Raw genomic sequence first — 24,724 nt, forward strand, 5'->3', positions numbered from 1 at the left:
CCACAGAATGAAATGAATATGTGACAACATCGATTTTCCGTTACCTAAAAATTTATCGAGGCAGAAATCTCCCCGTTCATTAGAAGAATCGTCCGATTTATTTCAACGATTTGTAATTCACGCGATGCACACTCGAGTTCGATTTGAAATTGGATTACAATTTGTGACGAGGGGAGAGGGAGAAAAAAGAAATGACGAGTTTTCGGCATAAGAATTTGAAAAATTACATCAAAGTGGCTTTGCAGCCTCACCTGCTTATCGTTGAGATCATATCTGTGTTTATTTTACGTATTTTACGTATAATATAATATTCAAGATCAAAGTTTTACTTCTGAAATATGATCAAAAAGAGAACTTTGCTGTGTAGATATTATTTGCAAGTCGCCCCGAGCATAGAGTTTCGTATATTGTACATCACTTTACGGATATCCCGGGCAAAAATTAAAATTCGGAAGAAAAAAGTAAAGATTTTTTTATAAATTGCAATAACGTAGCGAGTTTGGCTTTCCCATCCGTGATTATTAATTATGTTCTTTGTATAAACATACTCTAAAGTATGTATAATAATAATAATAATAATAATCAGCATGATAACACAAGTAACGAATTCTGTTCGGCTTTGATAGCAAAAACGACCCTCTAAACAAACTTCGCTACTATATATATATAAATATATATGTTTTATGTACTACCCGATGTTATAAGTATGTATATGGGTATGCCTTTGCGGTTCCTGTGCCATAAAGGAAAATTACTGTAAACGGCAGGTGGAAGGATAGAGAGAAGGGCCGAGAAGAGCGGGCGGCCAGGCAGGTAGATATCTAATTAGGGAACGAATAAACAGCGTTCGAGAAGTTACTCGAAATTTGAACCGCCGCGCTCCGCCAGATGTTTGCTCGTGACGAATATTCAATTAGCTATATTTATACCTGTATTTATATAATATATATATATATATATATATAGTTATACTGAGTTTTTGCTGAAGATGAAAAACGAACCGAGAAACGAGGAAGTGAAGTAATTAATCTTAACCTAATTAGCGTGGAAAGAACGTATTTGGGTTCATTTGAATAACATTTTGTCGAAAAGTGAATGTACGAAATTTAATAATGAAATTTGGAAAAAGAAACGGGGTGAGGAAATATCCCTGAAACTTAACATGAAATTAGGGTTTTTTTTTACATTATTATTTATTTCATTGAAATTGATAAGAAAACGAATTAGGGTAAAAAAAAAATTGATCGAAATTATGTAACAAGGTACGTAATTATCGATAAATCTGAATTGCTAGTGTAGGTATGCATGCGTACGTTAATAACCTTTGTCGTATAATTTTCAATAATTGTTGAAATTGTCAGCTCGGCAAACTCCGAATCTGGGAACTCCGTCCCTCAAGCCCGTTTAAACTTTCAAACCTGCCAAGGGTTGAATTAGGGATGAACAGTTCGGAGGGTACAAAGATCATTCCGGTTAAATTCTCAATCCCGCTACCCTTCGCTTTCGCTTTCCACAGTTTTCTCTCGATTGTTATCACAACCCTCTGGCTGAAAGGATAGAAGGCTGTAGAATATGGAGCCGCGATTTGAACTTGCAAACTTTTCGATGAAAATCACTGTCTGACGTCATGACAGATTTTATTGAAGGATACGATTTGTTTTTTTTTTTTTGATTTTATTTGAAGAAAATTTTCGATCATTCGGAATTTCGATTTGTCAGATTTTTAAATTTTCTCATTTTTACACTTTAGGAACTTCGACTCGTCGAAGTTACGCCTTTCCGACGCTTTGTCCTTTTGGAACTTGGCACTTTCGGAACTTTGAGCGTCTGGTTTCGGACCATTCGTAACTTTGATGGTTCGTTAAAGTTTAATTTCTTTACCGTAAGATTCGCCGGCAAAAAATACGGAATTTCAACCTCGCCCCATCAATAATCATACGACTTATTCCCGCATTTGTAAAATAATAATAATATAATGGTACGATTGTTGTTACAATCGAAGGTTATACGCGACGAACGTTTATACCGTAGTTTTTGCCTTACACTTTGACTTGAGAAATTACGAGCTTTAAAAGGGTGAACGATGAACGATGACAGTGGGTCTGATTTATCTCGCGATTTCTGCATTCTGCCTACCTACATGTATACGTATACGAATGCATAGATCATTCGAAATTTGGATAATTTACAATCACTGGCCCAACGTGCGTCTAGCCTGAAATCGTAACGCTTCGCTTTTCACAAATCATTCCGTTCCCCTGCACCTGTAGCCTCCGATTCTCGTTAAACAAGCTCTGCTTTCTCCGCAGACGAGTCTTTAACCTAAATTAAGGCCCACGTCTCAAGATTCTGTTTAATATTGATCGTGAGGGGATGAAATTTATAATTTACGGGTCGTCCTGCCTAGTCGATATGGAATGAAAACAAGCTATAATGCCGTATTTTTTGCTGCACTCTTCGCCATCACCTTACAAAAGCATTTTAATTATACTGTAATTTAATACCCATGCACGATAAAATTTAATGTTTTTTTTTTTTTTTATCGTTACTTAAATCGTAAGTAATTAGTTTTTCGCGAAGTTTTCAAACAAACGTTTATTACTTCGTTCTATCATACAATTAATAAATTATTTTCTTCCCTGACAATGTGCGGTAGTCGAAAGTTGTGGAAATAGAATTTTTATAGTTTTCTGCAAATTCGTTGGTACAGATTTTTTATTGAATACGTTTTTTTTTTTTTTTTCTTTAATTAATCAGAACGCGAACGTGATAAAGAATAATCCTTAGTTTTTCCTGCACATGTCATATTTTGAAGGTAATGATTATATACCTGCTGACCGCGATTCGACGATAATTTTATTGATAAATATCATTCCTGGAAATTCTCCCCCTCGATCATATCTGATTTGAAATAAATGATATCGATTGTTACATATTAGCTTCAACTGGTTTTTATTATCGCATCACGTATATCATTATTATTATTATTACTACCGTGAATATCTATAAAGTGTCCTGAGGATTTTTTGAGAAACTTTTTTTACCGTAATTTTTTTTTTTCCACCGAAATATTTGCGTGCAATTTTCTGCACTATGCAGAAAAGAAAATGTGAATAAATCGTCGAGTAATGGCACGTGCATTGTAAAGTAGAAAAATTACACTCTACTACGTTTGTGTTACTGTATACGTGCATAAATTTACGAGAAACAGATGGAAGTATACGATCGATGAGGTGATTATACGTATTAATATACAGCACTGAGCATTTAGTGTCTACTTTCTTATTGTGGCTACTCATACATGTACACAAAATGAAAATTTGCATATGTAAGGCAGGCGTACAACGTATAATAAATACACGAACAATTACAAGTAATAAATGGATGGACGGACGGACAGATTGTATATTTTTTTACAAACAAACATTCATCATTCAATATCATGTGTAAGACTTACATATTATTATATAGGCAAAGAACGTTGATTGTCGATTTGGTTAATTGATTTGATTATTGATATATGGTTGTATAATGTACAATAAATCATAGATCGACGATTAAAAAATTACACAGGTCCGCATGCGTATAAATCGCGATTAATCGCGTTCACACGTATATAGGTGTATATTATCGTTATTAATCACTCGGCCCGTTTCGAGATCTTATATAATAATAACGATTACTCTATCGAAACAGATTATTACAAGCTACGGGCCGTACGATTGTAACTTCGCACTGATAATTCGCTAATTGCTTGATTTATTTGTCTCCCGTGTAAATGTTGAGGTTTACCTGTAATTTGAGTTACACGCTGTAAGCATAGAAATGAAGCGAATGATTGATTACGATCGTTATTTAAAGTATAAGAGAAAAGCAAATAAACAAAAAAAAAATAACGAAATGAAATCCCGAAAAAAAGTTTGAATTAAGTTAGATAGGACGACCCGAACGAAAAAAGTGTAGAATAAAAAAAAAAAAAAACAAAGAAACGAAACTTTTATACAGCGAATAAATTCATTCCATCGTTGTTACATAAATTTATATAACATGGGTGTATGTATACATGCGCACGCGAATTTATCGCGATTTATAAAATGTCGTAAATGTCAAAACTTTGCTTCCATATTTTACAACGTTTTAAAAGATAGAGATATCGTATTATTATTACGATATAAATATCATTGCTATCGTTAATATTAATATGTTTACCAGCTGTTCTGTTATGAGTGTTTCTTTTTTTTTTTTTTTCAAAGCAAAGTATAGACCGAGATGAATTTTGCAACTTTACTTAATGGCAATTTATGGAAGCTTTTTTCTAAGGGCTTAAAGCTCAGACTTTGTCGATCGTTGCGATTGATCGTAAATTATTATTATCTCGTATTAAAGAAACGCTGCTTTCACGACGCAACGGCAATGAAATAAAATAAATCAAAATTGAAGTCGAGTAAAACGGAGGGTAGAAGTAGAAAAAAAGAAAATAGGAGAAGGAAAAGAAAACAATACGACGGCGAAATATTTTTACAGATGAATTAATGCACGCGTAACATCACAACTTATGTACACTCACAATTGTCGAAATACGTAAAAAGTATGTAATTATTAACAATACACGCTTGATTTATCTAACAAATTATTTTAAGCTTACGGACAATGTTTCGATAGCGGTAGAAACGTTTATATTTCCTTTCGTTACCGCGAGGAAAAAGAAAGTGGCGAGCTTTGTTGTACGAAATAAAATGCAAGGTGAAAAAAGGTAAGAAAAATTTGCATCGACGAGTAAGAAAACGGTAAAAAAAAATAAAATAAATAAAAAAATGAAAATTTGGTTTCAACGCACGAAAATTTGGAGTAGGTATGTAATCTAAAAGTTTAGCGGTGACCAAAAAAAAACGACACTATTTACAACTAAATCTGCATTAAACATGTAATATGTGTTACACTTCTAATAAGGAGGGAATAAAAGCACGCGCGGCAAGCTGCTCAATTAGAACTAGTTACAACTCGGAGGGCCCTGCGGAGATGAACTTTTCAAGCACGCGGTTCGAGGAACTGTCAAGCTATAACGTAGCCGCTGAGAATCTGCGACGGGAGGTAAAAGGGAGCGAAAGGGAGCAAAAGGGAATATGTCTCCATGGCAACCGCGGCGGGGAACGCGTGCCAAGTCCCGCGCCTGCGCCCCGCGCAACAGGTTCCCTCGTCATACGAATCCCGTTTATCAATCTCTCTGCCTGTCAATGAGAATTGTGAAAATAATATTAAACAAGACAAAGAACATTATTTTGATAAAGAATTTTTATTGCCAAAGTTTGTCTTCGCGTTTTAATCACACTCTAAGCTCAAAATTAATTTCATTCTGTAATCAGTTTGTCGTTGAACAATCGAGCAAACAATCGGCTTAGTTCGGATCAGCTCGGCAATTTTTGTAACAAGTTGCAAACGGCGCTAATGTCTGCCTGCGACTTGAACGGTTTACCTGTCGCTCAATCAATTGTCGACTTTTAGACTCAGAGAAATGACGCCGGATTCAAAAATTTATATCAGTTACGTCACCGTTGTCTACTGATTGTCAAGTCGTCGGACCGAGGACGCAAAACTGCACGTCAACTGCAGAAAATTGTTAGTTGTGATGAAAAGTCTTGGTCATATGGGTCACGAATAAAATGCTGGAATTTTTGTCAACGTTTCGGCCGTAAGTATGGACCATCCTCAGAGGACAATCTATTTCTGATAACAAACAGAGGGAAGAAAAAACGTTTTTCCAATTTTGTATACCGATGAATGGTCATTTTCCGTGTTATTTTATCGAAATTATTCAAAATTCCCGCCTTTTCTCGCGATAGCTGAAATGGATCGGAAAGGTAACAATATTTTTGAAAGCGTTTTATTGTTATAGCTTTTATGATGCGAAGTGTACATGTAACGAATTTTTCTCTGTCGTATGAACTCGTTTATCCCTTTGCGGCAGAGCGTCTCATATTATATGAGACATCTTTTCTGAATCGGTTATTCGAGATTTATATTCAAATTTTGAAATATCGCTGCCATTTTCTTTTTGCATAATTGGACTTCCAAGATTTTAATGTTGATGATTTAAGATGGATTACGATGATCCCGTGAATATAGTGATCGCTATAAACAAACAAAGTGTCGAAAATAACTGTTTTTACGCAATAAATGTAATCGTGGGAATGTTACGGGGGCTAGAAAAGTGTAACTCTGTAATATTGGGTTTTTGGGGTCGCTAAAAACGAATCCGAAGCCAACATTTGAAAATTCTAAATAGCGGATCCAATATGGCCGACTGAAAATACAAATATTGATCCTATTCGCTCACTTCAGATCCGCCATTTTGAATTTTTTAAATATCACAGATCCGATCCTGTTTTTGAAATCAGCAACCTCGACAAGTCTTATGTAACCAGTTTGAAGGAATCTTACTCCAAGGAACAATGCATGCTTCAATGGGTTATACGAGGAGAAAGAATTCTGTCCCTGTAACTTTACGATGTCGAGGAAAATGGAGCCGTTGGTTTGCAACGGCTCTTTGTCTATAATAAGCTGCTTATCGAAACAATAACGAGATCGTTCCCCAGATACAGTAATCGAGACTCGATATCTGTAGGTACGAGCTGTATCGATTTCTACCTCGTGTTTTCCGCTGCCAGAGCTACGGTGAAAGCTTTTTTATCGTCGGACAATGAAACTGTGTGGGAATATGTAGAGAAAAAAAATAAAATAAAATAGCACGGTATGTAGAAAAAGAAAGCAATCGGGGAAAAAAAGGAAAAATAAAGACAGACGGAAAGAACTAGGAAATGGAGTCGAGAGTTTCGACGAGGAATAATTTCTTTTATTTCTTTCTTTTCTTTTTCTTCAAGTTTTTCGCGCGCATGCGACAATTTTACAAAAATGTTACAAAGGAGAGATAGTGAGAAAAAAAAGGAGTAAGGAAACACTCTTGGTGATATGAATGAAACACGGATTCATGTATATGGGGCATTCCACGTCAAATTAGCAGCCCATGTAACTCATCCTCTTCAATTTTAACCATTTTTTATTACCATGTTCATATCAACACTAAAAGGTCTCGGAATTTTTGTTCAGATTTTTTTAACCGCCGGTGAATTTTGGAAAAAATTGAAAAACCAATTCCGAAAATGCCATTTTTAAAAATCTGATTAAATTCACACAGATTCTATTTTGCGATTTTTTTTCTGGCTTTGGGATTGTGTACAAATTTCACCAGTGGTTGAAGAAAATTCGTAAAAATTCCCGAGACCCTTTCGGTTTGGTAAGAACATGATACTAAAAATAATGTTCATACGACGGGGAATGCCGCATATACATTACACATGTAACAAGAGTTGCGTTTAAACTTTGACTCGAAAAAAACGGGGGGGGAGAAAAAATATTCCGCTCCAAAAAAAAATTAACACGACGTTTTCCAGAGTGTTGAAAAAAATATGACAAAACGGAGTAGACGTATGGTGGACAATTCCGAGGCAGGGAATGGGATGAAAGTTGAGAAGAGCCTTTGGGAATATCCCGAGCGTGGAAAAAATTTCGGCTCTGTTTCTTTGCTCGGTATCCGTGTAATGAAAAATTGTGTATTACGAAAGAAAAATAAACAGATAAACAAAAGCACTACTCGTGTGCTTTTGGGGAATTTTTCACACGAGATTCCTTTCTATCCTTTATTTGTTTACTTTTATTTATTTATTTATTTATTTATTTAAATACTCGAGGTTTCCTCCAATATATTTTATTTTTCTTGTAAATAACGAAAGGCGAACGGATGCGCATATTTAGTTTGCAAAAATTTTTCATCGGGTTGAAATTCTGTTTAGCTGGTTTTATACTTTTCGCTATTATACGAAATATGTGTCTATGGGATTAATTATTCCCCCTGTGCAAAAACCTTGACCGCACAATAATATGGAATATAGGGGCGCGTTGCACATTGTGAGCAGTGAAGTTTGAAAAAATGAATATTCCCTTTAACATTGTTGTTACAGATATGAAAAATTTATTCTTCTTTTTTCTTTGTTTTTTCAAATCCTCTGCAAAGGATTTGGCATTTCATTATCGCCCACTGTTATTTTACTTTAACTTTTTTAATATAACCTGTACACTCGATTTTAAACCTCTCGCATATTGCTTTTCCAAGATTTGTTTAACTATCGGGCAAGATTTGTATGCATAATATTAACCAAGAGATTTTCAACACGGTCCGAAAGCTCGAGACGTCAAAACCGTCGACTTTTCATTAATTTTAAAATGAGAATATTCTGAGGCTTTGAAAAACGGGGGATCTTATGCTCCATAAGTATGTATATTTATTACTCAAGCTTTCATCACGTTTTTTTTTTTTTTTTTTTTTTTTTTTTTTTTTTTACCAATTACTTACAACTAACTTGTACGTATAGGTAGGTAAATATAAGCAATGCGCTTTTATTGTTATATTATTATTATGGGAATAAAAAACAAAAACCTATCGCGAGGAATAATAATCGAGTCGGTCGATTAATCGAGTTTAAAAAATTGATTGATCGGAAATCAGTAGTCGATTATTGTGCTCATTCTTAGTGCCAAGAATTCACCGAGGAGGTTGAAACAAGGCATTTCAAGTATCGTTTCGCGGCCGGCCCGAGTTATGGCTGTTCACATTGTAATAAAGGATCGAACCATATATTCATACGTAATGTAAATAATATTTGTGTGTGTGTGTGTGCGCGTGTAATGCGACCGCGTAAAACATGGTACATAAAGCACTGCACAAGACGGCGTTTGCGTTGAAATTGCGTCGGGCGATCAGTCGGGGCCGTGACTCTGGCTCCGGGCGAGGAAAGCTGCAGGAAATCGTGTGTATAACGACAGAAATGGACCGGCCATACTGCCGGTGGGCCCCTGGAGTTATACGACTATGAGGAATATTCGAAACCCTCTTTCACCTTATGCTCTGTAACCATTGCCGGCGGCTCGCAGTCGACGGAACCGTAGAAAGCCTCGAACTGCGGTTAGATTTTATTTTTATTTCTTCCTACACCGAGAATGAGATAAAGACAATACGTTCGCTCTGATACAGGCTTCGGGAAACGGTGTAAACAATTAAACGACAAGTTTAGTCGGTTTCGCGAAATTACACGCTTTCGAATATTCGTGCGAACAAATACATGTATGAAGTATTTTCTTTTTATACCAGCGAGAGAAGAGAAATTTGTCGCAATTTTTCTTATTCCTCCCTTCAAAACTATTAGATTTCATATTTTAATATGAAAAACGTGCATGTGTCGGATGATTTACTTAACATATGACGTCAGCGAGCGTAAAGTATTGTCACGTAATTTTCTCGTCTACGTTGTATCGTGTAAGTGTAATAAATATGTGGAAAAGTTTAATTGTTGGTATTTTGTTTGTTTTTTTCTCGTTAATTAATAAATTTGGGTGTTTAAAATTTGTCGTTTTTTCTTGCTTTTTTTCCACAATGAGACAGAAATACAGATTTCGAGAGTTTTTCTTTTTAATGATTAGCATAAAGCATTATGCGAACGCGATTTGATGGGACAAAAATGAGAGAAAGAGAGAGAGAGAGATTGTGTAGACAAGAAGCGAAAAATTAATATACAACGAATTTACAAATGTTTAGACATAGTTTTTTTTTTTTTTAACATTTATTTTCTCGTTCGCTTATTTATCTTTCTTCTCATTAATCTGCGGCCAAGTTGCAAGTTTTAATCACTGACAGCTGATAATATGTGCAGATTGGTCAGAAATTATACGATAATACGATGAACAAGAGTAAAGAAATAACGAGGAAACATCGAAGAAAACAAATATCTGCACATTGCAAGTTTGTACCACATTCCTTCCAAAAATATAAATATTCTATTCCAAGTTTTGCGACGCCCGTTGTAACGTCATTAGTTTAGTTTCATACAATACGAGAAACGGATGCAGGTACATATATACTATCTCAGAAGCTGAAAGCTCGGGGACATCTTACCTCGATTTTCCCCTCACTTCTGTTATATTAGTTAATTCCTTTTTCTCTTCTCTGCAACTTTTATTTTCGGTTGATTATCTTCTTTTCTTTTTTTTTTTTTTTTTTTTGCTCCACTCTCTTCCTTTCCACGCAGTTTTACTCGTTCATTAAAAACATATATAGCGAGGGTGTAACGCACATAATATATATATATATATATGTGTACTTATACATATATAAATGTATAAAACGAGACAACCGAGCACGATGTCCTGTCACGTCGTAAAAGTCAGCCGAGCGTTATAACCGTTCTGTTTCATGTCCCGCCCCTTCGTCTCTTCCTTCCTTAACGTTCGTTTGTTCTTTCGCTTTAACTTACATACGTATGTATGTGTTTTTTTTTTTTTTTCTCAATTCGACGCCTCGTCACAGCTTTATCCGTAGAGATAAGAATTGTGGGGGGATGGGGGGGGGGTGAAAGCTCGTTTTGCACAAGCTCGTTTTCCGACTGTGCGCACCCGTAGTCAAAGCTCTGTATACCCATTCGACTCGAATCAGCGTATCACGAAGGGAAATTTTCTAGCTATTTCCATTTTCTATTCTCCCGTTTCTTCCTTTTCGTCTGTATTTCATTTGAAGCTGATTCTTGCTCGGAAATGCTCAACGTGTCGAGCTTTATATCTCACATCTCGTGAAAATTCCGCGATGTTACAGTTGTTTAAGGTATATATGTATTGTACAAGGTACCTTAGGTACCTATGAAATATATATACCACTTGAAACGGTAACGTTACTGATTATTGCTGTAGAAAGTTGCGTAAGGTATGTTATAATTATTTTGTAAGATTGCGTATGATTAATTCTGGATGATTGTTCAAGAGAAGAGAAAATCGCGGTTAGGATTTATCGAATATTGCGTATAAGGATTTAGGAGGTGGGTACAGATTGGACGGTCTAAAATCATACCTATTTTCGAGAGTTTTTTTTTTCAAATGAAAACACTTGGACCAATTTCAGTTTGAGGGATTTTATTATTCATAGTTTCGAGAACATTTTGGAAGTTTTTCATTGAAATTGGTCAAAGTGGTCGTTCGCTACTTATTTGCGTCATGCCGTAATTTTGATATTAATTTGAATGAAAATTTCCAAAATCCTCTTGAAACTATAAATAATAAAGTCCTGAAACTAAAATTGCTCCGAGTGTTTTCATTTTCTTTAAAAAGACAAACTTCTAAAAATAGTCCAAGCTGTAACCTCCGCCGTTGAATTGCAGCTGCAGGCTCACCGCGTTTTTCGATCACGACAGGTGTATTTTAAGGTAAGCGATAATTATTGCTCATGAAGATTTAAACGTCAATTGATTGACGGGTAGAAAATCAGCGAAGATACGATGCTGCGGGCGTTGGGTACCTACTTATAAATACTTGCCGCTCCTCGGATCGACGATTCGTCCAGCGGTTAGGCTTGACTCATCCGCGTTTAACGCTTCTGCACACTGAACACTGCAAACTGCACACACTCAAACCGGTTCACAGAGATACGGTAATTACGTAATTATTACTCTCGCAGGTAACATTCCGGCAAAGAGATTTAGATTGCCGGGTTAAATAGTGTACAAGGTATACAATTATACATATACGCGTGCGCGCGCGCGTGTGTGTGTGTGTGTGTGTACGTACGTACGTACGTGTTAAATTGAACCTGACGCTGATTTGAGATCGTACAATTATGCTCGCAATTATGACTCATTAAAATCATCAGGCTGTAAATGAGATCCTGCAACTCGTGTACGAGTAATACATGCGAGTGAAATTGATTGAATTCATTCCCGAATCTCAAGCTTCTTGATAATACATAAAGTTACTCGAATTATATTTGTATCATACTTTTAAAAGGATAATGTAGGTACGTAATAAAAATAGAAAAAATTGTATCACCGCGATGCGATACGATGGGGTTCTTCAAAGAGATTTTAAATTTGACTCGATTATAGAGGAAAATCAATTTGTACAGCACGTATATCATGTCGTCCTTTGATGTTGAAAAAAAGGATTAGCTTCTCGTTTTTGATATTGAATCATTTTGCTCTTGCGGCAATAATCTTTAGCTTGAATTTTGTACAACTGAGGTTTGAAGAATAAAATTTCATGCTTCTCGTTGTTTGTCTTTCGTTATCGTATCAGCCCTTTGAGTCACAGGGGTAAATATTCTTGCCACCTATTTTATATCCATTTTTTTTTTAAACATATTTCTTTGCGCTTTTTTGCTATTTATGGTAGTACACTAATAGGTTTTCAATACTCGAGAGTAATTGTTACGATATAATGTAAATTTTTATTGCTAGACGCAAACTGATTGAAAAAAATCGTGAAAATTTAAGGAATAATTCATTTCCGACAAAGTTACCCCTCTACACGTACACAAGTTTTACATAAATTATAAGTTTTTAGAGCCGCTGATTACGAATCTGAAATCAGATTTCCAAAATTCAGTATTGAGAACCCAATCAGCAACCCCAAAAATCCCTGCATGGAGTGTTTTTTACCATATTCGATCAAACTTAACATTTTCGTCAACCATATCGGATCCGTCACCCTGAATTGTAAAAATCAGACTTCAGATTCCTAATCAGTGAGCCCAAAAACCGTACAATACTATCTTATTACAAAACTTGACTCAGCACAATAATGTGTGACTCAAAGGGTTAACGCATAAGCAGGTATATGAAATGAAGTTTCTTTCTTTTCTCATACCTCGAAGTACCGCGTAAAGTACAATAACAGAATTCCTTGTGCACATGTATAACGGTATACCATATGTATACGTGTGAAGGTACTCGTAGCTTATGCATAACAGAAGAGTCACACTGCAGTGGCTTTGCTGTTCACGTCGATCGATGCTCTGATTAAATTACGGTGTGTATACATATTTATGACGTACACTCAGCTCTGCAGGCGAGCTGTATGGTATAAGGATGCAAAACGCGCTCCGAAGAGTCCGATTTTTCTCGCCTCGCTACAGCCGCGGCGTCTATGTACGTGTATGTACGTACGTATGTATAAATAAAATTGACTCGTCGATGGGGATGTACAATGCAAATGGAACGAGGACGTGACGAGACCGCGATCACTGCCGGCCACCCCTGGGGGGTAATTTTATCGTTAATTATCGAGTAACGGTGAAAACATGTACGGGATACAAATTGGATTTTGCGCTGTTTCAAATTGAAGAAAAAACATTTTTTAATAAACATTTCAATATTATTCGTGCCCTTTTATTTCCACGCCTGAGCAAATTTGCGGAGGAGCGACTGATCCGTGATTATCTCGCTCAGCTTCCACGCTTGGTATTTATTATAACCTCGTATGATTCGAAACGAAATTCTATTAGCTCGTCGGCGAGCAAATAATTTGGGTGGAAAAAGATGACGTGGATACCAGAAAATCGAGTTTTTAATGCTTTGGGTGGATGCTAATTCACCGTAGACACTTCTACCCGAGTAATAAATACGCGTATAACGTGTATACAAGGAAAAAGATAAAGAAGGTACGAAAAGCTTCCCCCAGTTATACGTGAAATTCACCCTTTTCTCGCTTTTCATCGGGAATTTCATTCCACGCAAAACTTTTTTGTTCAATAAAATTATTCACAATTAAACGAGTTAAAGTTGATTTCATACTCTGGCGAGACTCTTTATGTAATATACCGTTTTTCACGAGGTATTCAATTCTCGAGGATATACAAGGTATGTTACAAACAGACGAGACGCTCCTCGTATTTGTCTAATTGAATTCTCCTCAAGCTCAAAGTATGATCGCGTGGTGGTGCTCGTTGTACTTTGAGGTTTGTTCATCTCATGCATAAATGCATCGCTCGCTTGCATTGTCCGATGTATATGTATATACGGTATGTACGTATATATACACACGTATATACGCGGTGAGGTGTAACAGGCATAAAGCGAGTGCCACTCGTCGAGTAATTATTCTCACTCTTATTGTCGGACCGGCGGAGAGTGATGCCGGAATCACGTCTCTGGATCTGCATTGGTACACCGAGTTATGTTTAAATTACACCGACTGGATAAGTTGCAGGGTGTAATGAGAATCCGGAAGGATAAGAATTTGTTTAAATGATTGTTACATTACCGTGAATCCTATTCCGACAGTTGCGGCAAAGTTTCCAGTCTGAAATTTACCGGTGTCAAATTGTACCAGCAACGATGTTTTTCCTACACCGCTGTCGCCGAGTAGAATCGTCTGCAAAAATGAGGAGAATAAAAAACATAAATAAATTAGTACAATAATTACCAAGACAGACATTTTTGCATTTTTTTTCAAAAGTTTTTGTATTCTTTGAAAAAAATTGCCCCCCCCCCCCCCCCCCCCCCCTTGAGACGTACTTGTCGGTGTAAAGTGGTTGTGTGCAATACGGAATGAAACGAGCATGGGAAACTTCGGAGCTTGGGGGATTGACTGCGGTTCCTGGAGCGAGGGAAGAACCAGAAGTCGTTTCAGGGAGCGATAACGAAGTACCGTTTTCCTCGTGCTAACTGCTTCCTTATTGTTCTCTCACGGGAGATGAGCCACTAGATCATCATCTTGGTAGATACGTCTATATTCATCGCATCATTCGAGACGGTAAACGGCGACGAAATCGCCTCGATATTTAATCGAAGTTTGAATGTTATATTAATACCGTGAATTATATACCAAGTTGTTCACGTTACATGCAGTGACAAGAGTGGAAATCAATCATCGAGAATCATTGGCTATGTTTCAGAACCAAGGATAAGACCTTCAACTCATCCCATTTATAACCGTTATCTATTCATCTTGCTGAGAGTTTTGACCTGTTATTTTGACAAGTTTCACAAATTAGGAAGCTTATTGTTCATACCTTAATTTCGTTGAGTGTAAAGTTTCGCAGTCTTTAACCGATTCACTTTTTACCATTACCGCAATTAGCACGGAGTTCGGAATTCAAACAAAGGCTTCAGAGTTGAACATTGGCAGGTGCAGACCATGTCTTTTCACTTATGTTACATCGGACAGTTCATACACGGCAACAGTGTTCTCGGAACACACGAGAATCATCCCTGCACGATTGTATAGGAGCCACTCGTAAAATGGGAAACAACGTCGGAGTAATTGAGGTGCCGCAGGAGTTGCAGATGCAGTGTAAACAGGACGATTCCTAACACCTTGGATAGCACCTGCAAGGGTTACCTGTCCGAATTTTCGAAGCAACCGCTTCGTGAATTAGAATGGTAGCATATTTCTATTGTTCTCTGAAAGTCAAATTTTTATTCTACCTCAAATTCGTTTCGGTTATAAAGCTCATTTACGCTTCACGATCATAGATCCATCTGTGATGTGCTTTATAGACAATGGTTACTACCATGAACGGAGAGGGAGCGCGGGTCTCTGGCTCATCGTTTCAAGGCTGTGGAGAACCATCAGAAATGCGTCACTGTCCAAGTACGAAGATGACTGTATAAAAAAGGAGGTCGACGTGGTAATTCAGTTCTAAATACGCACCGTTTACGAGAACTCATCCGAATTACAATAACGTTTTGAAAATATCATTGGAAGTATTTTCCGGCAATTCCGCGTACAAGGTCGGGTCGTAGGTCATCACGGTTTGATCGCGGTAGCAGCGGGAGCTCGAGCGGGACAAAGCGAGAGCCCCGGCTTAGGGAATACTTGTTGGTATATAGGGTACTACTGCTAGTGCATAAGGGAACCTTGGAGCTAACCCCACTGCGCTGCATATCGCGTTACCCGTTTACCGTCGTCGAAGCTCCAGCAGTCCAGACGCAACTCAAATACTCAAACGAACCGAGTATCTCGCACGCTATGTATGCGCTCTGCATATGGGTAACCCCACTACCTGTGCCCTTCTTGTACATGTGCATGTTTGCCCACCAGCCGTTGCAGTGGTACTCAATGAGGATTTGAACCGAACCGTGGATAGCTGTTCCTGATATGAGCTTGGGCTGTATATACACCAATTTCCCAACGAACCTTCCAACCAACCCAACGTCCGCGATTAGTCGATGATGAATGTTCCGCCTGACGCGGACCCCGAAGGATCGTCTTCAACCTCCCCGGGGAACTAAGAAGGGACCAACCCGTGAACTGTCACCCCCTTTTCCATTTGTCTAAATGATCGAGTTCGGAGTCGGTCACCCCGAATACACCGCTTTTGTCCTCTGAGCCAACCACGCGATGGGTGAACAACCATACATTCTGTATTCCAAGGTCGGCCAAGTCGCGTTAATCATACGAAATTACGCGGAAACTGTGTCAGGCCGTCACCGTTCAACTTTTGTTTCTGGATTCCCAAGCCTCGTGTAAAATTTGCGAAGCTAACGACAGGTACGATCACTTGTTTAGGATTATGCTCACGATCAGTCTAATTCTTTGTTTTTCCATAGAGCAGGAAAATTGGTTTTCTACATAAATAGCAGAACGAAATCCAACGAGTTCGTTTAAAAAGTTAGTTTCTTCTTTATTTAAGATCGAATTAATAATCTTATGACGAACGGTATTCTAGGTAACCGATTCCACTTGAATTGAAAAGACGTTGACGTATCCACTTGCTGATTTTTCACTGCGCAATAACGTCTTGACGAAAATATCGAGAGTGTGCGTGTGCGGGAAGAATCGAATGAGGAATGGTACAGTGGTTGACGAAGGGGGTCCGGAGGTCCGAGTTATATGCATGTAAATGGAGAGTAAACAGCAAGGAACGAAACTCTTATCTCGGGTGTCTCTGAAATACTTGGTTGAGCCGAAGTCTGAGAAGGACTTTGGGTTGACGCACGAAAGAGCTGCTCGGGCGGAACCTGAGAGAGTGATTTCAGATTGAAAACAGGTTTTCTGCTTCTCTTGCGTCGTCCCTTACATATATTCTCCAGCGGGTAACACAGAACTGCCCGTTGATACGTAGATATTTATTGCCGACCCTTTCTTTGCCAGGTTTTCTATATAACGCGACTCTATATACCCTCGTCGACTGGCACCAGCAAAAATTCAAACTGAGAGACGGTCCGGGGCTGAGCTCCACCATTTTGTACCGGGTATAAAGTGCCTCTACCTCCGTGTTTCGTTTCCCTTTGAGAGCTCCAGACTCCGAGTAACGTAGACAGGACACTGCTGGAGGGAATGGAAATCCTTTGGAACCATCCGTTCACCTGGACACTCAACCCTGATAATCCCATTTCAGTTGGCAAAAAGTTAACTCCGCTCATACCCGGTCTGGCTAATTCCTGGCCCCCCTCTGTGTGTGTGTGTCTGTTTTCTTTTTACCCATACAACAGTATCAAAAGTTCTCCAATTGTTACAACGCGCAGTTGCCAACCGGGTAACTCTACACGATTTACAAAGCTCTTGGATACACGAGTATAAAAGTTTCATTTCGTTTTGCCAATCAAGGAAACCCGAGTTCTGTACCGCGTTTTTCATTATCGTTCGGCTCGTTAATGCACCCAGAAATCTACAAGATGTGCAATCCGAGGTTCATTTGCCAAAGTGAGACTACAGTCGGTAGTGACTTGTAAGGTCGGAGAAGAAGGACTGATTCGCAACCGCGGCTGCCATTTCTATTACCATGATGACTCTAACTCAATTTGTATGCGGAGGCTCGATTCGACCAGATGTGCTCCACGCGGTGGCACGCAGTTCCACTGCAACCTTGCCTTTCGCGTTGGCAGACCAACTTCTTACCCGTCTCGATGGCTCCGGAGACATTATCACTCGCGTATATCGCGCGGTGCAAAAATCGATGCAGAGTAGGTTATACGCTTACGGAGCCATTATTCCAAGGCGCTTGGTGTAGGTACAGGCTATTTTTATCAGCCGCCGTCTGATAAGCCGGCTGTTATTATACAATTCCCGGCCGACTTGTGTGACCCCGATATTCTCAATTCGCGTTTCCAGTCACCGCTTAAGGCCTGTGCCGGTCTGCGATGCCAGTTCGACTCGCGCTGCTTCCTGCCCTACGCGTGGAGGACGCAGTCGAGTTTGACGTACTGTCGGGTGACCACGCTGGCAAGGAAATCATGACCGGAACCATAACGAGAACTAAAGGCAAAAGCATAACCATAACCAGAACAAGCTGCAGCCGACGTATTATACGTGGTGTATATACTGTGGCGCAAAATCTGTGTCACTATTTCACACAGTCGTCTCAGACGGTGAGATAAAGAGGGTAATGTTTTTGTCTTGACGAGATGAGATCAAAGAACAAGGGGGAGTCTTTGGCGCTTGCATCAGATCGACTTCGTAAATCTGTGCAGCGTATCAGAGGTGAGAGACTCCATGCAGGAAAAGAAACCCGAAAGCAGAGCTGAAAGGTTCGGATCAGCTATCGTTTTATGCGCGAGAAGAGAGCGAGAGAAAAGGAGAAGGGATGAGGAGGACGGAGCGTTCGGAGTCGGGGGGAACTCGAGAAAAAGAAAATGAAGAGCTGAGAAAGGGAGGAGGATGGAAGTTGGAAGAGAGAAGGAGCCCGAGTGAGACACCCAGCTAACGTCGCGTACTGTAGCCTCAGCACCGTGCGGCTTAAGAACCTCCACGAAGCCTGATCGCACCGCATGGAGGAAAGACGGTGACCTTGAAGCATCCGTACGACACGCGAACGCTGCTTTTTACGGGACCTTTTCGGTGCTCCAACAGCATCGAATACCTACCATACCAGCAGTGAGTCTCTTCGCAAACTATGATCAAACGGTATCGAAGGATTCGATATCATCGGATACGATCCGTGATCTCGATGATCTTGATCCAGAGATTCGTTTATGCGGTTTCACCGCCATAGCCAGTGACTTCGTGGCAAGGAATTTCTCTAGCTTCGTAGGTACGATTTGGCAAGCAAACGTCATCACCCTCTTACCTTGTGCGCGATGCCTTCATCCTTTATGGTGGTCTTCTTAACGCTGCCGCGTGTCGCAGAGCCGTTTTCAGATCCCTGAGACGTGGATCTGTAGGAATTGTTGAGCACCTCGATGGGTGGCTTGTAGTCTCTGTAGCCAGTCGGAGAAGGGGCAGTAGCCGGTAATTGTTCACCGATGTTACCGGGCGCCAAACCTCCGCCACCGGAGTTGTTCACATAGTCAAGTGTCGCCTCTGATATCTCGTCGTCGAGCTCGAAGACGTCGTCGCTCATGCTGTCGTCACCCGTCATGATCTGTGGGTTTGAAAATCTCGCATTGGGCTGCGTTGGAATAAAGTCAGGAGTTTTGTAACCTACGTATTACAAGCTTAAGGGGAAAAGGGGAGCCCGGCAAAATCGGGGGCATCGCCACGCTTCCATCCAAGCCCTAACGAACAAACCCTCCATTTCATTTCATCGGATAGACCGCCCTACGACCCCGGGCGACAATGTCCCAGGGCGGCCCTATGCCGCGTTTCAAACTCCCTCCACTTTACTCAGGGGAGCTTTCTGGCCTCGGGGCACAAAGGGTGCCCCTCCTGTACTGGCGGCCCCCTCCATAAACCCTGTTTGCATGAACGCACCGAGCGGGCGGATCTAACCGACTAATGGATTGACTCTAACCACTTGCTCGTATATGCAAATTATACCAAGTGCTGAACCTGCTTCCGCCGCTTTCAACATTACATACTTCAGAAATGAAGAGAGCTTGAAGGACCCACGGTTGAACCTAATACCTCTACGTGATCTTTGGCTCAAGTTTAACCTTGCACATTCACAATATCGGAATTCGATTTTTTGGTTCATTGAATCCTGGCGAGGGGATATTTGAAGTTGGAACATTTAACTACGTCTTACTTCATGCGTTGTGTGGAGAGGATTGGCTGTGTGAATGACTGTATGAAAATAATTATTTCTATACCAGTGACCTCGATTCCTTAACGGTATATCGTTAGTTTTATTTGATTGTGGTCAGAAAAATTTATCGTAGACTTACGTTCAACGAGGCTGACGCCGGCACGGTGACCATTGCAGGATTGCCGCCGCTTCCACCCCTCATGGTTTTTGCCTGACTGGTCTTATCTTCCGTACAATTATTGTCACATTGGTTCTCTGTGGAAAAGAATAACTCTAAAATAATCTCGGTTTGATTAATTTCTAATTTATCTAACGGAGTACAACATTTTTAAACTCAACCAGACCATGCAGTGATAATTAGCTCATGAATGTAACTTGCGGACTTGATATTATCAGTTTTAGTGATGATTGGCGCCGGGACTGTTTGTTCGATAGTTTTAATTACGAGTTGCGATTCGTTGAACGATCCTTGACTTTACCGATCTTTGCGACTTCTCGAGAATATCATTGTAATATATCGTGTCTTAAATCCCACTCACGCGTCTTTTTCCCGATACTTACCGAGTGTCTGTGTGAGTGCGAACCATTCAACTTATGGATCTCTTACCTTCTCGCTTGACTCGTAAATCACCGAGAACCTCTCTCCACTCTCTCTCTATCTCTCTCTCTCTCTGTTTCTCTTTCGCGCCCTTGTCGAACGAGAGATCCACCCACCACAATATCTACCTATAATTCCCGCCCACGCTGGGCGATTTTGGTTCCTATAAGTCACCGCAGCTCCAACCGCGAAACGCATAGACAAAGGAAATGGACAGTGTGAATTACAGATGTGCCTTTGGCGCAATCTTGTACCTACTTGAAATTCTAGATCCTGTTTCCAGATCTACGAAGGTGTAATAGACAGTCCGACTAAAGTCCCAGTTATCATGCCTGATTAGATTAACACTTGTCCGCGACTTTTACATGATCACGTTAAGCGGTGGGCGGCGAGTGAATCTCTAAAAGTTGAGCTATTCAGCTTCGTTGAATTTATCGCGATCTAAACTGCGTGTGTAACTGCATTATTAGGTACCTTATAATACCCTGTGGTAAATGCTGATGTTATAAGATTGGCAATAAGGTTGTTTGAGGCGATGAAATTTTTGACCTAGTTGTAAAATTATTACGTGTAACTTGTTTCATCACAAACAGTACAATTAAACAAAGTTCTCCAGACTTTTATCTTGCAATGGCTTTTATGAGAACCAATTAATCTTGTACTTGATTTAATTTAGTTCAAACAGTGAAATACCCTGGCAACGGTATGTCATAATAAAGCTCAAAATCATCTCTTTGATCGAAGAAAACGTCGTATTTAGACAAGCCACACAATTAGTGAGCTGGCATTACGTATGTGTCTCATCATTTTTCTTTTTCTCTTTTCTTCTTTCAAGCTGAATTACACGCATCGGTGCCCAGGGTGTGTTTATACCTTTCTTACTCGACGTATGTATTAAATGACATTCATTGTTACGCAACAGACGCCGAAGAAACATTGCCCAAAGTTCAAAAAAGACGGTAGTAAAGGGTTACCAGTGCGTTTAATTTATCCATAGTCGTAAGATTGGTTGCGATTCTATTAGCGTGATAATTTTGATTGACACCTTAATTAGTCAATTTTAAATCGCATACTCATGATTATTATCTTTATTATGAGTGAGTCTGTTTCAATTTACTTACAAGCCGTCTTGTCAAATCGAGAAAATCAGTCTTGATCATCGGGGTTAAATTTTGATAGAACGTCGAATCGCGGCAATAAAGCTTGTCGTGCATGACGTTTTGGTGAGAAAAGTAACCTCTATATGCAGCGTGAGTATTGTGCAAACCTTGTGGAATCGATCGACACGATCCGTGTTAGAAATTGAGGCCAACGGAACCGCCTGCGCGGTAAGCTCGCTCTTTACATCGACCTTCGCTCTATACCGTCTAGCTTGACATTATTTAGATGAAGCTTTACATTGAAATTTCGTCCTGGTCCTTAGTTTCATATCGAGTTTTCATTTAAGGCAGGTTGTTGAATAGGGTATTGGATCAAAAACGTCGCGTCTGAGAAGTTGATTTAATTTCGAGACTCCCGCTTGAACAGGTTAATTTGTCGTGATTACGAAACTTGCCAGTACATACTTCGAGTTCTCCGAATTAGAATTCAACTTTTTTGGAGTTACAATTGTACGTAACACATATATACATTTATAAATAAATCTTGTTTGGTATAAAATTCAAGTCAATTTGTTAAGACGGTATAATCGTGTCACATCCGCAACTTTACAAAGTCAGCGAAATTGAATCATGGCCGGTGTTAAAAGCTTTTCGAAATTTAATTAAAACTTTGCTATCCCTCCGGCCACGTTGACGTTCGGAATTAAGCGCTATCACCTGGTCACTTGACAGCGAATGATAATACGCGTTTACTCATGCGTATTCGCAGATCTATATTCAATACGAATTCACCCTGTCGGTTGTCGAGTTGAGAGGGTTTAAATTTGGTACAAAAGCTTTGAGAACATAAACGAGAAGAATTCATGCGCAGCGAGGTTAGAAAATTTCAAATCCACATGCCGATAATTGTAATTGTATCTTTGGATTTCGTACCGCCGGAAAGTACGGGATTTATTGTAAAAAAAAAAGTTGGGGAATCAGCATTCCTTTGGATTGTAAGAAAGTTGGAGAATAAACCTAGGACCAACATGCTTAGATCACGGTGCAAATATGTACAGGTACTTGTATAGTATGACCGTCTAACTCACCGACAAACGGATGTTTCAAACGACGTTTACGGGTGGCTGGCTGAGGATGTTATTTATAATCCAAAACGACACTCTTATGCGTTGTAACACTAATCAAAGAAGGAAAGAGATAGGCTAGAATCGCAGTTGAGGGTATTATACGCTTGTCGAAGAACACCCCAAGATACGTCGATCCGACGCAGGCGCGTTACGCCATCGTGCCACTTATCGTCACTTTTCGTTTATACCTACGTCACTGTAACGTGTTGCGTCACTGGTTGGCTGTAGTGCACGTTTATAACACGAGATACACGTGGTTCACGAGTAACTCGCGTGTCCTTTAACGTCAGGATCCTCGTCTAGGGTATCCAGGAGGAATCGCCGGGCGATTCGAGCGGGACTGAATTTTATGCAACCAACCGGGGGACCGAAAATCGCTGTTCACGTAGAGAGAAGAACTCACGCGACGGTTTCGAGGCTCGCCTGTTCTCGCGTAACGTGCAGCCCAACCTAATACCCGCGGCCGTCGCTTCGACGGATCGATTCCGACGCCAGATGTGACGTCACTACGGCACCCTTGCCCGACTCCGCGACGCACGCTTTATACACCGAGATCAATGGACGAGCTCACCCTCGCATCGTTCTTCCTCTTAAAAATTCCCTCACCTATAGACCACCGCTGATCCAGCTATCTTCGCTCGTGAACAACCCTGACCTACGTCGGTTAAGGGTGCAGCAGGAGTTCCTTGGACTTGATGATAGGGCACCGGACAGATATTACGCGTCTGTATCAAGAAGTTCCAACTTTCTCATTCCATCGAATAATACGTCGATATACGATCAAGACTTGGCCATTTTTACAAAATTCTATCAGATCTATAAACCTGTGAAATTCAATTTTCACGAAAAGACCCCGCAGAATTCTTATGGAAATTGGCTCTCGATCGAATTGACGGGATTTTCAGTATGTTATATCAAAAGTTCTTATGGACACGAGTTTCAAAAATCAGTAGCTTATGATACATAGACTTCAGAAGGGGGGTGAATGAATTTTTTTATATCCATGGATTATGCGATTCTTACGAATTACAAAGCTTCAAGGGGGGCTTGAAATCAAATGTATCATTCAAAAACTGTACGGCCGATTCGCCGAGACTTTGCGCAGGCGTGAAAAACAGGACAAGTCGATTCTTGCAAGGTTTGGAGGATCTCGTTCTTCACGCGAAATTTGACGTTGCACCTCCTTCCAGTAAACCATCGAGTTCGTGGATGGAATCGATGCATCGATGGAATCAATTACAGCTTTCTGCCCATTTTTGAGAATCAACCGTGCAAATTTTGATTGATTCGTTTGATTTCGAGTACCCTTGAAGCTTTATAATACATGAAAATGACGAAGTCCATAGATATCAAAAAATCTGGACACCCTTCTTCCGAAGCCTGTATCTCGGAAACTACTGATTTTTGGGACTAGTAGAGGATATGTACTATAACATACTGAAAATCCAGTCAATTCAACTGGGGGCCAATTTCTATAAGGATTCTGCGGGATGCTTTTGACGGAATTTTATTCTCATGCAGTAGATGTGAAACTTGATCAAATCCAGTACAAAAATCATCGCAGTTTGATTGTTTTCTGCAGTATATGTATGTTGTACCGAAGTGTTGAATGATTATATTATACATAGGTATACATTTGTAGTTGGTGTAGGTATATTTTATGTCTCTGGAGGTCGTTAGTTGAAGTAGTAACCCGTCCGCATTGCAGAACTCACGGTGAATCGTATAATAACTAAGGCAATTTGTGAATATGCGATGAGACAGGGTTTCAGGGACTCTGAGGAACGAAGTTATAATTCGTATATTACAACGAGGTCGTTTATTCGTTGTAAAAACGAACGGACATCTCATGCAGTACAAAGTCAGTCTCTATTTCCGAGTATATACGGGTCAGTGGCGGTTTGAGAGAGTTTGTTTTAGGTTGGTCAAGTATTTTAACTGTCGCCTTTGAATGTTGATTTCATAGACAGCCTTTCCAATGTAGTAAAAATCCCAATGCAAATAGCTGCGAAATGTCGTTGATATTGGAATCATACTACTGTGTGTTTTCTCCTGGAAATATCAGTGTTGGTTATAGATGAATTGTTTTCTCGTAAGAGGATCATAATATGTTTAATAATCA

At 39.6% G+C, this 24,724-nt stretch overlaps 1 protein-coding gene and 1 long non-coding RNA gene across 5 annotated transcripts in view; one reads left to right on the forward strand and one right to left on the reverse strand.

Annotated features, from left to right (window-relative positions):
- Nucleotides 1-23,030, reverse strand: part of LOC107226325 (ras-related protein Rab-37) — a 55,461-nt gene extending 32,431 nt beyond the window's left edge. Inside the window, exons 1-4 of one of the 4 annotated variants that reach the window (XM_015667108.2) lie at nt 22,564-23,030; nt 19,917-20,032; nt 18,881-19,174; nt 14,131-14,241 (exon numbers count right to left, since the gene is read on the reverse strand). In XM_015667108.2, coding sequence (XP_015522594.1) covers nt 14,131-14,241; nt 18,881-19,174; nt 19,917-19,979 — 468 coding nt within the window. In that variant the 5' untranslated portion in view covers nt 19,980-20,032; nt 22,564-23,030. Of the gene's footprint in view, nt 1-3,457; nt 3,812-4,567; nt 4,751-4,938; nt 5,055-14,130; nt 14,242-18,880; nt 19,175-19,916; nt 20,033-22,563 lie in introns of those variants that run through there. The other 3 variants (XM_046739819.1, XM_046739821.1, XM_046739820.1) reach the window with 3 other exon arrangements.
- The window catches only part of LOC124294501, a 90,963-nt gene that overhangs the window by 33,691 nt on the left and 32,548 nt on the right, over nt 1-24,724 (forward strand). The window lies entirely within an intron of this gene.

Source organism: Neodiprion lecontei, chromosome 5 (assembly GCF_021901455.1).
Source record: "Neodiprion lecontei isolate iyNeoLeco1 chromosome 5, iyNeoLeco1.1, whole genome shotgun sequence".
Classification (NCBI taxonomy): Eukaryota; Metazoa; Arthropoda; class Insecta; order Hymenoptera; family Diprionidae; genus Neodiprion; species Neodiprion lecontei.